This window comes from Rattus norvegicus, chromosome 9 (genome assembly GCF_036323735.1).
Source record: "Rattus norvegicus strain BN/NHsdMcwi chromosome 9, GRCr8, whole genome shotgun sequence".
Lineage (NCBI taxonomy): Eukaryota > Metazoa > Chordata > Mammalia > Rodentia > Muridae > Rattus > Rattus norvegicus.
The window spans coordinates 105,115,485-105,131,877 of NC_086027.1; the positions used below are offsets into that span (position 1 = coordinate 105,115,485).

The window sequence follows — 16,393 nt, forward strand, 5'->3', positions numbered from 1 at the left end:
TACAATTCAAGAGCTGGTTGCACTTTTGAAGTTAAAGTGAGAATAAGTTTTTCATCCATACATGTTTCACAAAAAAGAAAAGAAAAATAAAGACAAGGAAAAATTATTCATATATAAATTTTAACAATGTAAATATTTTCTACTTATATTTACTACAATAAAACATTGGAATCATGTGCTATAATAATTTGACATATTTCTAAGTATATCATTTTAATGTACTAACTTTTCCATATTCATGACAATTATATACTTACTTCAACACAATCATGAAGGATGGTACACTACAAAAATTAGAAAAAACTGTGGCAGCAAAGTAAAAGGCAAAAAGCAAAGGTAATGTAAGGCATTTGGTATTACATGTTCCAGAAACAGCATCAAAAAATTGACCATCGTCATCAGGAGCTGTCAATCCTTCTTTAATGCAAGAACAATTGTAGTATGCCTATTAATATTGAAAATAAAAATAGTATTTCAGAAAAAGCCAGCATATGATACTTTCATGATTATAAGAGTAAATATTAAATTAATATTCAAAAGATATTTCCCAGGGTTTTTTTCCTACTGCATTTATACTTTTTTATTTAGTGATATTAAAGTACAATCATCTCATTTTCCCCTTTATTTCCTCTTCTCAAACTTTTTTTGTCCCTAATTGAAATTAGTAGCCTCTTTCTCTTTGTTTTATATATTTGTACTGATACATATTCATATACATATATATGTATAAATAAATGTATGTATATAAAATATATGTGTATGTAAATTCAACTTGCTTAGTCAGTATAATATTAATTGTATGTACAGTTTTGAGGCTGACCATGGGGTATTAGACATCCAGTTGGTGTGCTCGTCATGAAGAAGTCTATCTTACTTGTTCTCAGCACTCATTTAAGAAGATTATACTACATAGCCTGGAACTCAGAGAGGTCTGTCTGTCTCAGCATACAGAAAACAGGAATTAAGGCATATGCCATCACACTGACCTTAGATTGCTTACTTTTAATGGCATTCTAATACTAAACCTAATATTCATTATTTACAAGAACAAGTTTAGTTGAAAAAATCTGAGATATTTTGCTTGCCAGTGAATCACAAGTAGGTGTTTGTGAGTATATGAGAGTAAGAAGACAGTTTTACAAATTTTAGAAATACTAGTCACTTTATGTAAGTCATTAAGACAAAACAGCAACGAACAGATTAGTAAAAGATCTTTTATCAATCCTACATCTGATCGAGGCTGATATTCAATATATACAAAGAACTCAAGAAGTTAGATTCCAGAAAGACAAATAACCCTATTAGAAAATGTGGTACAGAGCTAAACAAAGAATTCTCAGCTGAGGAATACTGAATGGATGAGAAACACCTAAAGGAATGTTCAACATTCTTAGTTATCAGGGGAATGCAAATCAAAACAACCCTGAGATTCCACCTCATACCAGTCAGAATGGCTAAGATCAAAACTCAGGTGACATAGATGCTGACAAAGATGTGGAGAAAGAGGAACACTCCTCCATTGTTGGTGGGATTGTAAACTGGTACAACCACTCTGGAAATCAGTCTGGAGGTTCTGGATGAATATCATCCTAAGTGAGTTAACCCAATTACAAAAAAAGACACATGGTATGCACCCCCTGATAAGTGGATATTAGGGATATTAGGCCAAACGCTCGAATTACCCAAGGTACAATCCACAGATCACATGAAGCTCAAGAAGAAGGACAACCAAATTGTGCATGCTTTAGTCTTTCTTAAAAGGGGGAACAAAAGTATTCATAGGAGGGTATGGGAAGACAAAGTTTGGAGCAGAAACTAAAGAAATGGCCATTCAGAGCCTGCCCCACCTGAGGACCCAGGCCATATATACATAGCCACCAAACCTAGACAGTATAGATGAAGCCAAGAAGTTCATGCTAACAGGAGCCTTATATAGCTCTCTCCTGACAGGCTCAGCCAGAGTGTGACAAATATAGACAGGAATGCTAGCAGCAAACTATTGAAACCATTGGAGGAATTAGAGCAAGGACTGAAGTAGCTGAAGGGGCTTACAACCCCATAAGAACAATACTAAGCAATCAGAATTCCCAGGTACTAAACCACTACCCAAAGGGTACACATGCACCAACCACGGGCTCCAGCTGAATATGTAGCAGAGGATGGCCTTGTTGGGCACCAATGGGAGAAGAATCCCTTGTTCCTGTCAAGGCTGAGCCCCCCCAGTGTATGGGAATGTTAGAGTAGGGAAGCAGGAAGGGGAGTGTTTAGGGAGTGGGAATACCCATAAAGAAGGAGAGTTGGATGGAATAAGGGGCTTACGGACAGGAAACCAGAAACAGAAATAACATTTGAAATGTAAATAAAAAATATTCAATTGAAAAATGTAAGTCATTAATATTGGATGTCAACATAAATTAAAGACAATTAAAGGTAATAAAATTATTCATCTTATAAATTAATTACATGTTATCTAAGATTTGAAATGTGGACAATAATGTGACTATGAAAATTGTATAATAATGTTAAAACTATGTTTTGTATATAATCATGAACAGAACTGATTTTTACTAAGCAGAGTAAAAACATTATTTCAGAGATATAACATTGAGAATCAATTGTAATCCAAGTATTGGGGAGGAATACACACACACACACACACACACACACACACACACACACACACACACACACACGGCCCATAACCCCTATAATCACCAGTGAAATAGAGAAGTCATTGGGATTCTCCAAATCAAGAAGAAAAAAAGAAAACACAAAGTACAGAGACACATATATTTAGTGAAGAATTCTACAAGATTTCCAGAGTTTATACCCATATTCCTTGAATACAAAATGGAACCAAAAGAAATATAGACCAATTCGTTTCTTGAGGCCAGTGTTACCCTGATAATAAAACAAAACAAGGACTCATGGAAGAAAGAAAATTACAGATCAATTTTCCACATGAGGATAGATATAAAAGTACTCAATAAAATACTTGCAAACCAAATCCAAGAACACATTAAAATGATTAACTATCATGATAACTAGCCTTAACTCTAGAGATGTGTATGGTTGGACATAGGAAAATTAGCAAATGTAATCAGTCATATACAGAAAATGAAGAAAAACTCACAAGATAACCTCATTAGATGCCTAAAATACTTGACAACATACAACACCCTTTAAAGCAAGAGGTTCAGAGAATTTGTGGATAAAAGGGACATACTCAAACATAACAAATGCAGTTTACAGCAAACCCATTGCCAACATCACATTGAATGGAGAGAAATCCAAAGCAATTGCACTAAAATTAGGAACAACACTAGACTCCCCTCTCTCTTCTTAATTAAGCAATAGAATATTTTAAGTTTTACCTAGAGCAAAAATACATGGAAGGAGAGGGAGGGATTACAAATCTGGAAAGAAGTCAAAGTATATTATAGTTACAGATGATATGATAGTACATGTCAGCAATCTGAATATTTTGCTTTCTATGGCTGATTAAAAAAATGTCAGGATAATATCTGGGCACAAAATTAATTTAAACAAATGAAGAGCCCTTCTATGTCCAAATGGACAAATTGATTGAGAGGGAAACAAGGACACAAAACATTACTAGCCAAAAATAACCTAAAATATCTTGGTGTAACTCTAAAGAAGCCAGTTAGAGACTTCAAATCTTTAAGAAAGAAAATGATGAAAATATCAGAGGATGGAAATTATTTCCATGATCATGAATCAATACACTTAACATGGTAAAAAAATTTTAATCCAAACAAAATAAATCCATATAATCATGCAATCCTCATCAAATGTCCAACATAAGCATTTACAGAGCCTGACAAAGCAATTCTTAACTTCAAATGGAAATACAACAATGGAGTATAGCCATAATAATCCTGAGAAATAAAAGAACTGTTGGAGATATCACGACCCTTTTATAAAATTGTACTGTAGAGATGTGTTTTCTTTAAAAGTACATGATTTCATACAAGAAAACACATTGATCAATGAAGTAAAATTGTAGAACCACACATTAATCCATACAGACATTTGATTTTTAGATAAAGAAGGCAGAAATACACACTGGAAAACATAAAGTATCATCAAGTGATACTGTTCAAACTGGATATCTGCATTTAGAAGAATACCAATAGACCCGTATTTATCACTCGGCATGAAATTCAGGTTCAAATGGATCAAATCCCTCAACGTGAAGCAATACACACTACGTCTGATAGAAGAGAAAAATGGAACATCCTTGAATGCAATGACACAAGGAGTCAACTTTCTGAACAAAACATAGTGTAATCACTAAACTCATCAGTCAATAACTAGCACTTCATGTAACTAAAATATTTCCGTAAGAAAAAGAAAACCATCGGTATGAAAAAAAGCAAACTAAACAATTGGAAGAAATGTGTATGAACTCCACATCCGCTAAAGTTCTCCTATTCAGATACTTAAGCAACTCAAAAAATTACATATTATACCAAAAATAATCCAATTAAAATGGTGCATAATTCAACACAGAATTTTCAAAAAGGAATTTCAAACGGCCAAGATTTACATAAAGAAAGGTTCAACACCCTTAGCCATCAGGTAAATGTTAATCAAAACATCTCTGAAATTTCATCTGTCGGAACCACCAAGATGAATAATACTGAAGGGACGCTCCATCCTCCCACAGGGAGAATTGCTCAGCTATGTTCACTATGGCTTTATATGTAATAGCCAGAAACAGCAATCAACCTACATGTTACTCAACAGAATAAAGGATTGTACATTTACACAGGGAATATTACTCAGCTGTTCAAAAGGTGACACCATGAAATTTGTTGGCAAATGAATGGTACTAAGAAAACATCCTGTTTGAGGTAGCCCATACCAGATGTCAGTCATGATATATACTAATTATAAGTGAATATTAGCATTTTGTAAATGATAATCAAGCTACAATTCAGAGACCCTGAAAGTTAAGAAGAATAAGAAAATCTACCTTTTCCTTCCTTAGCGGTTTTGAAGCTCTGCAGCCTGCAAAGCAGGCAGAAAAATATTGTTTCTCATCTCTTCCACATATAGTACTATAGTCAGTCATCGTGCAACCACAGTACTCATTGCACGGAGCTGTGAAGTTTCCAAGTTTGCCAAGGCTATGAAGTTGAGATTTAACACAATTATGATACCATCATTTAAGTTGTTAATGTATACACTAAGGTATCCACAAGATCCACAAATATGCCCTTTAAAATATTTTTACAGGTTTACTAAGATACAAAAACATAATAAATGCACATTCAAGAATGTACCCCTTTATAAAAAGCAAAGGCTTAGTTCTTAAGGATACATTCTGCTCTTTCAGAAGATCAAAATTCCATTCCCAACATCCACATGGCAGTTCACAACCATTTCTAACTCCAATTCCAAGGAGTCTGATGTCCTCTTATGGTCTCTCTTGACACCAGACAGGCATATAATACATATAAACAAACATTCAGGTGAATACTCAAACACAAAAACTAAACATAAATAAATCTTAAAATGTGTACCATTTTTATTTTTATGCTATAATAAAATTTTCACCAGAGACTTAACAAACAAAATCATAACTGCTTAAAATCAGCTGACTTCCCCACTACAAAAATTTACTTTATGACTTTCCTACTTACTTACTTATACATTATTACTTATTAGAACACTCTTACTGTTTATCTATTGGGATTTTATAAAGACAAAGCATACAATACTCATATTTTCTTTGCTTTTTGCATTTATTATGTTTATCTTGTCTCTAAGGACATGTGATTTCATGTGTAGTAAAAGTAGAAATTTTAAGTAGTTTGAATGTTGCTAATGTACTTGTGTTAGAATTTATTTGTGTATGTATGTGTGTCTCATGCATGCATACATGCATGCAAGCATGTGTTTGTGTGTGTGTGTGTGTGTGTGTGTGTGTGTGTTTTGCTAGAATATATGTATGTGAACCCTGTGAATGCAGAATCCATGAAAGCAGCAAACAAATAGCATTAAATCTATTTGGACTACAGATAATACAGTTACCAACTTCCATGTATTAGAAACCAAACCTGGGTCTCTAGCAGAAGAAAAAGTGTTCTTAAATTATTGGAAAAATTTTCCAAAGTGGTTTATTGTTAGGAGCCCAAAGTTCTTGAGATCACCTAGTCTCACAGAGACTTGAAGTGCAAAGTTGGAGGTTGGAAGGATACAAAGGGAGGACCTGATCTGCTCAAGGGAGAAGGGAATGAGAGATGTGGGAAGGATTATGGATTTAGTGATGGTGTGGGGGTGGTCTGTGAGCAGGATATAAAATGAAAGGGTAAAACAAAACAAAACAAAACAAAATTAAATTTAAAAAAAAAAGAAGTGAAGTTGACATCATGTTTTATAGCCTCGTGGTCAGCTCCAGTAGCATTAATTGAATAGAGGTTTGTCATATGCTGTCCCACTGCAGTTGAAAGTGCTATTATTCTCTTCTATCATTTCACTTGCTCAGTCCTTTGGTTTTCAGTTACATTTATGTTGTCCAATATTTAATATTAACTCATTGCAAGTACTTTGAACTTTAGGTATTTAACCTAAACTGTCTATGTGCATGATCAAATATACTTCAAGTTTATTATGTGATGTCTAGAAGATACACACATTAGTTCAAGAACACAAGGTGAAACCATGTTACACATATAAGAGTAAAATCTGTTACTTTCTACATACCCTAACACAAAGCTCTAGTTTTGATTGTAAATCACTAATAAATGCATGGTAAACAAATGTATCTATATGAGATATGTAGCCTTAATATAAAAAGTAAAAACATGTTTGATATTTCATTTACACGATTAATATTTCTAAAAGTTATTTAAATAATTACTGAAATATTAGTATAGAAAATATGCTTTTAGTTACTAATAAAGTATAAAGACTACAAATGTATATTTACCCATCATAATCATCATTGATTCCAGCAAAGCCTGCTGTTTCACACGACCAAAAAAAGGTTAATAGGAAAAGTACAACTGATATAAATGATGACACCATCATAAATTTCAACACAACTTTAGTAGACATTTGCAATCTGTCAACAATATAGCCTCCAAGAAAACGGCCAATTAAAGCTCCTGGAAGGACAAACATTCCTGAGAAAGGAAAATAAAACACCGTTAAATATAATCTATTGAGAGTTACCAATATGTACACATAGATAACCTTCCCTCTAGTATAGAAGAGATTTTAAAACAAACCAAGGGACAGAAAACTCTAGAAGATATCTTATTTGAATAAATCTGGACTTATGAAATATACAAACTGTGGACAGTTATGGAGCTATTTATTATAGGTCTGCAGGTTCTGGCAGAGATGGTGATGATTTACTTCTGAACACCAAGTACCTCAGACAAGCAAAGAAACAGTTCATTCCACATAGAGATTAGGAGCTGCCTTACTGAGAGATAATACATCCACTTGGATGTATGGTCTATTTCTAAAGACTCAATTGAAATAATAGGGTTTTTCAAGCATCCTGTGAACAAGAATTGGATGACCTGATTCACTGGGACTTCCCACACAGGGTCAACATGAACATTTTTATAACAACCTTTGACTCTCAAGTGTCCTAATAATCTTGTTTATTTTCTACTTAAACATAAGTATTCAGAAAGAGGAAGTCACAAGAATATGAACTGGAGAAGAGCAAAAGAAGAGAAATAGAAAGGTAAGTATAAATAGTGAACTCACACACTAATACAATCCAATCAGCTCCCAATGTAGGTCACTGTGTATAAATGTAATAGATAGAGAACAAAATACCAATAGCAACACAAATAAAAGAATAATAAATACATAGAAATGAAAGGTTTCTTAAAAATAGAAAAAATTAAGAAAAGGAAAAAATAAAGGTTATGTTTGAGAAAAACAAACAAATAATATGAGGTTAATGTACTGAAACACACAACTGATAAAAATAGAAGTTCATGTCCAAGGTGGTGGTATAGGGACACTCGAAAATAACTTTCTTTTTTGTGGACTGGAAACAAAATAATAGGCATGGAATTTTTCATGGTACGAAGAATGAGTGAGAACTGGAAACTGTCTGCACAGAAAATAAAACCTAACACATTCCACAGACTGAAAAATCAATGTGGGACAAAGCAAGGTGAGCAAATATTCTTGCTCCCCAAACACAAAAGTTTAAAAGAAACATCAACTTCCTGTTCCTCAGCAGGAAAGTGGAACTAGGAAGGCAAGGCCTGGAGCTGAAGGCAGCATCCTACAGACAAGATGTCTGAATGCTTACCATGCCTGGAAGAAGAAAGCAAGCTAGCTTCAGGAAAGAATTAACAAGAAGCTCAGGGAAAACTCAGTTACAGAGCTGCCTGGAGGGAGGGTCCATTGTCAGGGACTCAGCCATTCCCAGACTGTAAGCCCTGGCATGGTCTCAGATTTCTCATGAACACCTCATTGCATTAGCTGGGTAAGCAGCCATCTAAGACAATGAGAAAATTGTAGGTTGGGCAAGGGATTCGGGCTCAACATACCTACAGGTATAGGCTCACACACACTGTGGGCGGTGTTCCAGTCTTGCCTCCTGTCTTGGGTGTTTCCTGTGCCTCAGGTTGCAAAAAATTAAAAGCCTTCAGAGCAAGTGTGTACTGATTCATCGTCGCCCATGTGCTATTCAGCATGGCACAAACACTGTCTACATATTCCTTGTACAGAGTGACACTTCCTAAGAGAGAATAAACTTAGAGTAGCATATATCCTCCCTATGCGCATGCGGCCAGACAGGCTCACTGCTCGAGCATCAGTATCGACATGCAGGGCATTGCGTATTTAACAAATCAGGAGAGCATACACCCCCAGTACAAGCAATGGGCTTCTTATATGTTAGACACAGCCTGGTTCGGCTCCCATTAGTTTGTTGACAATTGGGAAGAATGAGAAAAATCTGAAAATTCATCCTCCTATTCTCAATATATTTGTTGTGAATTTTTACTCTACAGATCCAGAGGGATCTTAGCAAGGAAAATGTTCTCAATACTTTTCCCTCCGTCTATTTACATTTTTTCTTCTATTGGGTATTTTTTTTAAATTTTCATTTCAAATGCTACTCACTTTCCCAGTTTCCAGGACATAAGCTCCCTATTCCATATCCCTACCCTTCTTCTATAAGAGTGCTACCCTGGCCATTCACCCCTCCTTCTTTCCCACCCCTGATATTCCTCTACACTGGGGGTACAATCTTGGCATGACCAAGGACTACTTCTTCCATTGGTCCCCAACAAGGCCTTCCTCTGCTACATATGCAGCTGCGGCCATAGGTCAGTCCATGTATAGACTTTGGGTAGTGGTTTTTATCCCTGGGTGCTCTGGTTGGTTGGGATTGTTGCTCTTATGGAGTTGCAAGCCCCTTCAGCTCTTTCAGTCCTTTCTCTAAGCTCTCCAACAGAAATCCTATTCTCATTTCAATGGTTTGCTGCTAACATTCACCTCTGTAATTGACATACTCTGACTATGTCTCTCAGAAGAGATCTATATCCAGTCCCTGTCAGCATGCACTTCTTACCTAGTTTTGGGGGCTGTACATATACAGGCCACATGTGGGGTGCCCCTGAATTGCTGTTCCTTCAGTCACTGCTCCAAACTTTGCCTCCATATCCCCTCCTACTAATATTTTTGCTCCCCATTTTAAGAAGGAGTGAAGAATCTGAACTTCAATCATCCCCATTCTTGAGCTTCATGTGATCTGTGGATTGCATCTTGGGTAATTTGAGGTTTTGGGATAATAACCACTTGTCAGTGAGTGTATACCATATGTGTTTTTCTGTACTTGTTTTACCTCATTCAGGATAATATTTTCTAGTTCTGTCCATTTGTCTATGAATTTCAAGATGTCATTGCCTTTGATAGCTGAGTAGTACTCCACTGTGTAGATGTACCACATTTTCTGTATCCATTCCTCTGTTGAAGGGCATCTGTTTTCAGCTTCTGGCTAACATAAATACGGCTGCTATGTCATAGTGGAGCATGTGTCTTTGTTATATGTCGGAGCATCTTTTGGGTATATGCCTAGGAATGATATAGCAGTTTCCTTGGGTAATGTAATGTCCAATTCTCTGAGGAACCTCCATACTGATTTCCAGAGTGATTGTAACAGCTTATATTTTTTCTTAGCCATTCTGACTGGTGTGAGGTGGAATCTCAGGGTTGTTTTGATTTGCATTTCCCTGATGGCTAAGGATACTAAACATTTCTCTAGGTATTTCTCAGCCATTCGGTATTCCTCCGCTGAGAATTCTTTGTTTTATTCTGCATCCCATTTTCTAATAGGGGTTTTTGGTTCTCTGGAGTCTAACTTCTTCCATTATTTGTATATTTTGGATATTAGCCCTCTATCAGATGTAGGATTGGTAAAGATCTTTTCCTAATCTATTGGTTACCATTTAGTCCTTAATGACAGTGCCCTTTGCCTTACAGAAGATTTGAAGTTTTAGGAGGCCACATTTGTCGATTCTTGATCTTAGAGCATAAGCCATTGGTGTTTTGTTCAGGAAATTTTTCCAGTGCCCATGTGTTCAAGACTCTTCCCCACTTTTTCTGTTATTAGTTTGAGTGTATGTGGTTTGATGTGGAGGTCCTTGATCTACTTGGACTTAAGCTTTGTGCAGGGCAATAAAAATTGATTTGCATTCTTCTACATGTTGACCTCCAGTTGAACGATCACCATTTGTTGAAAATCCTCTTTTTTTCTATTGGGTGGTTTTAAGTCTTTGTCAAAGATCAAGAGGTGATAGGTGTATGGGGTCATTTCTGGGTCTTCAATTCTATTCCACTAATATACCTCCTTGTACCAATACCATAAATTTCTTATCACTATTGCTCTGTAATACTGCTTGAGGTCAGAGATGGTGATTCCCCCAGAAGTTCTTTTAATGTTGAGTATACTTTTCGCTATCTTGTGTCTTTTGTTATTCCAAATGAACTTGCAAATTGCACTTTCTAACACTATTAAGAATTATGTTGCAATTTTGATGAAGCCTGCATTGAATTGAATCTATAGATTGATTGTTTTTGGCAAAATGTCTATTTTTACTATATTAATCCTGCCAATCCATGAGTATAGGAGGTCTTCCCATCTTCTGAGTTGTTCTTCAATTTCTTTCTTCAGAGACTTGAAGTTCTTGTCATACAGATAATTCACTTGCTTAGTTAGAGTCACACCAACATATTTTATATTATTTGGGACTATTGTGAAAGGTGTCATTTACCTAATTTCTTTCTCAGCCTGTTTATTCTTTGAGTAGAGGAAGGCTACTGATTTGTTTGAGTTTTATACCCAGCCATTTTCTGAAGTTGTATATGAGGCTTCATAATTCTCTGGTGGAACTTTTGGGGTCACTTAACTATACCATCATATCATCTGCATATAGTGATATTTTGAATGCCTCAGTTCTAATTTGTATCTCATTAGCCTCCTATTGTTGTCTGATTGTTCTGTGTAGGAATTCAAGTACTATATTGAATAATTGGGGAGAGAATGGGCAGCCTTTTCTAGTCCCTGATTTTAGTGGGATTTCTTCAAGTTTCTCTCTCATTTTATGTTAGCTACTGGTTTGTTATATTTTACTTTTACTATATTTAGGTATGGACCTTGAATTTCTAATCTTTCCACAACTTTTAGCAGATGTAGTGTTGAATTTTGTTAATGCTTTCTCAGCATCTAGTGAAATGGTCATTTTTTTCCTTTGAGTTTGTTTAGATAGTGGATGATAGGATGTTATAGAAATGGAAGGCAGGTACAAGATAGGAAGAGGCCTGTCATTGGATAAGGAAGGAAGGATGGGCAAGAGAAAAGTTGGAGAGGAGACGAGACTAGAACAGAAGGTGGCGGCAGAGGAAGTCTCAGAGAACATGGAGTCTGTTGTCAAGATTCCACTTTGTGTATTTACAGGTTGTTATGAAGATTCTTCAGGGATGAATGTGTACAGGGCTTTCTATGTTATGTAGGAAATTATGTCTTATAAATTGGATCAGAGTTTATCATGTTGTGTTTTCTTTCTTGTGGAGAATTAAGTTTAGGAGGCTATGTGGAGACTGGGGCAGTAAGCCACCACAGAATTGAGATGTATATTTCTGGCATGGCAGCAGCCTGCCTTGGGAACTAGATAGGTAAAGAGATTATTGCCAGGCTCAGAGAGAGGCCATCAGCAGCATTATACGTGATGGAGAAAAGGGTGTGAGAAGCTTTCCTGACTGAGATGAAGATGTCTACCAGACACCTTGGGACACTGCAGTGCCAGAACTAGTGGGGGATAATGTTAGCCAATTTTTTACAATTTTACAACAGTGCATTCTGTTGATGGATTTTCAGATATTGAAGCATCCCGGCATCGCTGGGATGAAGCCTACTTGATCATGATGGATGGTTGTTTTGATGTGTTCTTAGATTCAGTTTGTGAGAAATTTATTTAGTATTTTTGCATAAATAAAAGAAAAATTGGTCTGAAGTTCTCTTTCTTTGTTGGGTCTTTGTGTGGTTTAGGTATAAGCATAAGTTTGGCTTCATACAAGTAATTTGGTAGTGATCCATCTGTTTCTATTTTGTGGAATAGTTTGGACAGTATTTGTATAAGGTCTTTATGAAGGTCTGATAGAATTCTGCACTAAACCCATCTTGTCCTGGGCTCTTTTTGGTTGGGAGACTTTTAATAATTGTTTCTATTTCCTTAGGAGTTATGGGGTTGTTTAAATGGTTTATCTGATCCTGATTTAATTTTGGTACCTGATATTTGTCTAGAAAATGGACCATTTACTCCATATTTTCAAGTTTTGTTGAATATAGGCTTTTGTAGTAGAATCTGAAGATTTTTTGAATTTCCGTAAATTGTGTTGTTATATCCTCTTTTCATTTCTGATTTTGTTAATTTGGATATAATCTCTGAACCCTCTTGTTAGTCTGGCTAAGGGTTTATCTATCTTCTTGATTTTCTCAAAGAACCAGCTTCTGATGTTGATTCCTTGTATAGTCCTTTTTATTTTTACTTTGTTGATTTCAGCCCTGAGTTTAATAGTTTCCTGCATTTTATTCCTCTGGGATGTATTTGCTTCTTTTTGTTTTAGAGCATTAAGTGTGCTTTCAAGCTCCTGATATACGCTGTCTCTTATGTCTTTTTGCAGGCACTCAGAGGTATGAGATTTCCTCTTAGCACTGCTCATTGTGTCCCATAAGTGTGGGTATGTTGTGACTTCATTTTCATTATATTCTAAGAAGTCTTTAATTTCTTTATTACTTCCTTGACAGAGTTATCATTCAGTAGAGCATTGTTCAATTTCCATGTATATGTGGGCTTTCTGTCATTTTCATTGTTATTGAAGACCAGCCTTAGTCCAGGGTGATCTGAGAGGATACATGGGATTATTTCTATCTTCCTGTATCTGTTGAGGCCTGTTTTGTGACTGATTAAACGGCCATTCTTGCAGAGCGTACCATGAGGTCCTGAGAGGAAGGTACAGCCTTTTGTTTTAGGATAAAATGTTCTATAAATATCTGTTAAGTCCATTTGGTTCATAACTGCCATTAGTTCTCAATGTCTCTGTTTAATTTCTGTTTCCATGACCGACAGTCCATTGATGAGAGTGGGGTGTTGAAATCTCCTACTATTATTGTGTGAGGTGCGATGTGTGATTTGAGCTTTAGTATGGTTTCTTTTATGCATTTAGAGAATAGATATTTAGGATTGAAAGTTCATCTTGGTGGATTTTTCCTTTTATGAATATGAAGTGTCCTTCTTTAACATTTTTGATGACTTTTGGTTGAAAGTTCATTTCATTCGATATTAGAATGGCTACTCCAGCTAGTTTCTTCAGATCATTTGCTTCAAAAATTATTTTCCAGACTTTTTCACTCTGAGAGTGTTTCTGTCTTTGCCTCTGAAATGTGTTTCCTGTATGCAGCAAAATGCTAGGTCCTCTTTGCATATCCAGTCTGTTAGTCTATGTCTTTTATTGGGGAACTGAGTCCATTGATATTAAGAGATATTAAGGAATAGTGATTGTTACTCTCTGTTATTTTCATTGTTAGAGGTGGAGCTCTGTTTATATGTCTGTTTATGTGTCTCTTTTCTTTTGGTTTCATTGCAAGGAGATTACTTACACTTTTAGTAGGGTGTCGTTTCCCTCCTTGTGTTAGAGTTTTCCATGTACTATGCTTTGTAAGGCTGGATTTGTAGAAAGATATTATGTAAATTTGGTTTTCATGGAATATCTTGGTTTCTCCATCTTTGTTAAATTGAGGGTTTTGCTGGATTTAATAGACTGGGCTGGCATTTTGACATCTGTCCAGAATCTTCTGGATTTCATAGTCTCTGAGAGAAATCCGGAGTAATTTTTATAGGTCTGGCTTTACATGTTACTTGATCTTTTTCGCTTAGCGTTTTTAATATTTTTCTTTGTTTTGTGCATTTGGTGTTTTGACTATTATGTGACAGGAGGAATTTCTTTTCTGCCCCAATCCAATTGGAGTTCTGTAGGCTTCTTGTATGTTTATGGGCATCTCTTTCCTTAGGTTAGGGAATGAATTTTTTTCTTTTATAATTTTGTTGAAGATACTTACTGGACTTTTGTTTTGGGTGTCTTCACTCTCTTCTATACCTATTATACTTATGTTTGATCTTCTCATTGTGCCCTGGATTTCCTGGATGTTTTGGGCTAGGAGGGGTTTTTTGCATTTTATATTATCTTTCACATTTGTATGGATATTTTCTATGCTATCTTATGCCCCTGAGATCGTCTCTTCTATCTCTTGTATTCTGTTGTTGATGCTTGCATCTATGACTCCTGATCTCTTCCCTAGGTTTTCTATCTCCAGTGTCGTCTCCCTTTATTGTGCTTTCTTTATTGTTTCTATTTCCATTTTTAAATCCTGGATGGTTTTGTTCAATTCCTTCACTAGTTTGATTGTATTTTCCTGTAATTCTTTAAGGGATTTTTGTGTTTCCTCTTTAAGAGCTTCTACTTGTTTCCTTGTGTTGTCCTGTATTTCTTTAAGGGAGTTATTTATGTTCTCCTAAAAGCCCTTTATCATCATCATAAAATATGATTTTAAATCTAAATCTTGCTTTTCCTGTGTGTTTGGATATCCAGTATTGGCTTTGGTGGGAGAACTGGGCTCTGATGATGCCAAGTAGTCTTGGTTTCTGTTGCTTAGGTTCCCGTGCTTGCCTCTCGCCATCAGGTTGTCTCTGGTATTAGCTTGTATTCCTGTCTCTGCCAGTGGCTTAACACTCCTAGGCCTGTGTGTCAGCAGTCCTGTGTCAGCAGCTCTGCCCTCAGGTGCGTAGGCACTCCTGGCAACTTGGTTTCAGTTCTCAGTGCAAGCAGAAACAGGAAGGGTCCTGCCCCTGATTGATCCTAGGTCCCTGTACCCAGGTGGAACAGATGACACAGGCTATTTCCTCTTGGGTCAGGAATGTGCGCAGAAAATAGTTGTCTCCTCTGAGTGTCCATAATTCTGAGAGTCTAGATCTGTACCTCAAAGGATTTGGGTGCAGGGAGCTGTGTGACAATTTCAGTTCATTTCCAGGCACAGCAGGTTTCTGCAGCTGACTGATTCTATATTTCCATATCTAGAGGCACTGTGCAGTTTCCTATTTGTCCAGGGATGTGGGCAGAAGTGGTCTGTCCTGTGATCCTAGGATTGTCCACACTTCTGGGAATTCAGCTCTCTCTCTCTCTCTCTCATGGGATTTGTGTACAGGGAGCTGTGATATATTTACTTTTTAATATTGCATTTACATTTCTTTTTTCTTACATTTATCCTCATTTAGATTAAGTTTTCTCTCTTCTCTTTATTCTTCTCATTCTTTTCTTCTTCATTCTTATTACTTCACCATTGAGCATGTGTATCACAACTTATGATGCCTACACATCTGCCTGAAATGGCAGAGTTTGTCTATGTTTTCAATATTACAGAAATGCTGATATACTTCTATCTCGACATGGTAACCTCTGTTGAAAAACTGTGGTCACAAACAAAAGACCTATAAAGATATTCTGTTAAAGAGTTCATACAACCTTATGTGAGACACTCATTATCCAAGTCCACTGCAAGAAGAATCCATCATATCATGAAGACTGCCATATAAGGTAAAGAGTTGTCCATTAAAAATCATGTGGAAACCTCAATATGAAAAAAAGTTGAAAAGCAGCAACATATAACACATGAACAGTATGAGTGTGTCTTAGGGTTTCTAATGCTGTGCAGAGACACCATGACCATGGCAACCTCTTTTAAAAGAAAACATTTAACTGGAAATGGTTTATAGTTTCTGAGTCCGTTATCATCATGGAAGGAAGCCTGGCAGCACATAGGCAGACAAGA

The 16,393-nt window shown here is 36.1% G+C and overlaps 1 protein-coding gene across 17 annotated transcripts in view; it reads right to left on the reverse strand.

The window, feature by feature from the left end:
- The window catches only part of Slco6d1 (solute carrier organic anion transporter family, member 6d1), a 156,838-nt gene that overhangs the window by 85,048 nt on the left and 55,397 nt on the right, over positions 1-16,393 (reverse strand). For 12 of the 17 annotated variants that reach the window (XR_005488948.2, XR_005488949.2, XM_017596585.3 and 9 more), the window contains 3 exons: positions 6,959-7,154; positions 5,000-5,153; positions 258-445 (listed from right to left, as the gene is read on the reverse strand). Coding sequence is in view for 13 of the 17 variants with exons in the window: in XM_017596585.3 (XP_017452074.1) it covers positions 258-445; positions 5,000-5,153; positions 6,959-7,154 (538 nt within the window). In the remaining 4 variants the exon portion in view is untranslated. Of the gene's footprint in view, positions 1-257; positions 446-4,999; positions 5,154-6,958; positions 7,155-8,552; positions 8,744-16,393 lie in introns of those variants that run through there. The other 5 variants (XR_005488950.2, XR_010054621.1, XM_039084010.2 and 2 more) reach the window with 4 other exon arrangements.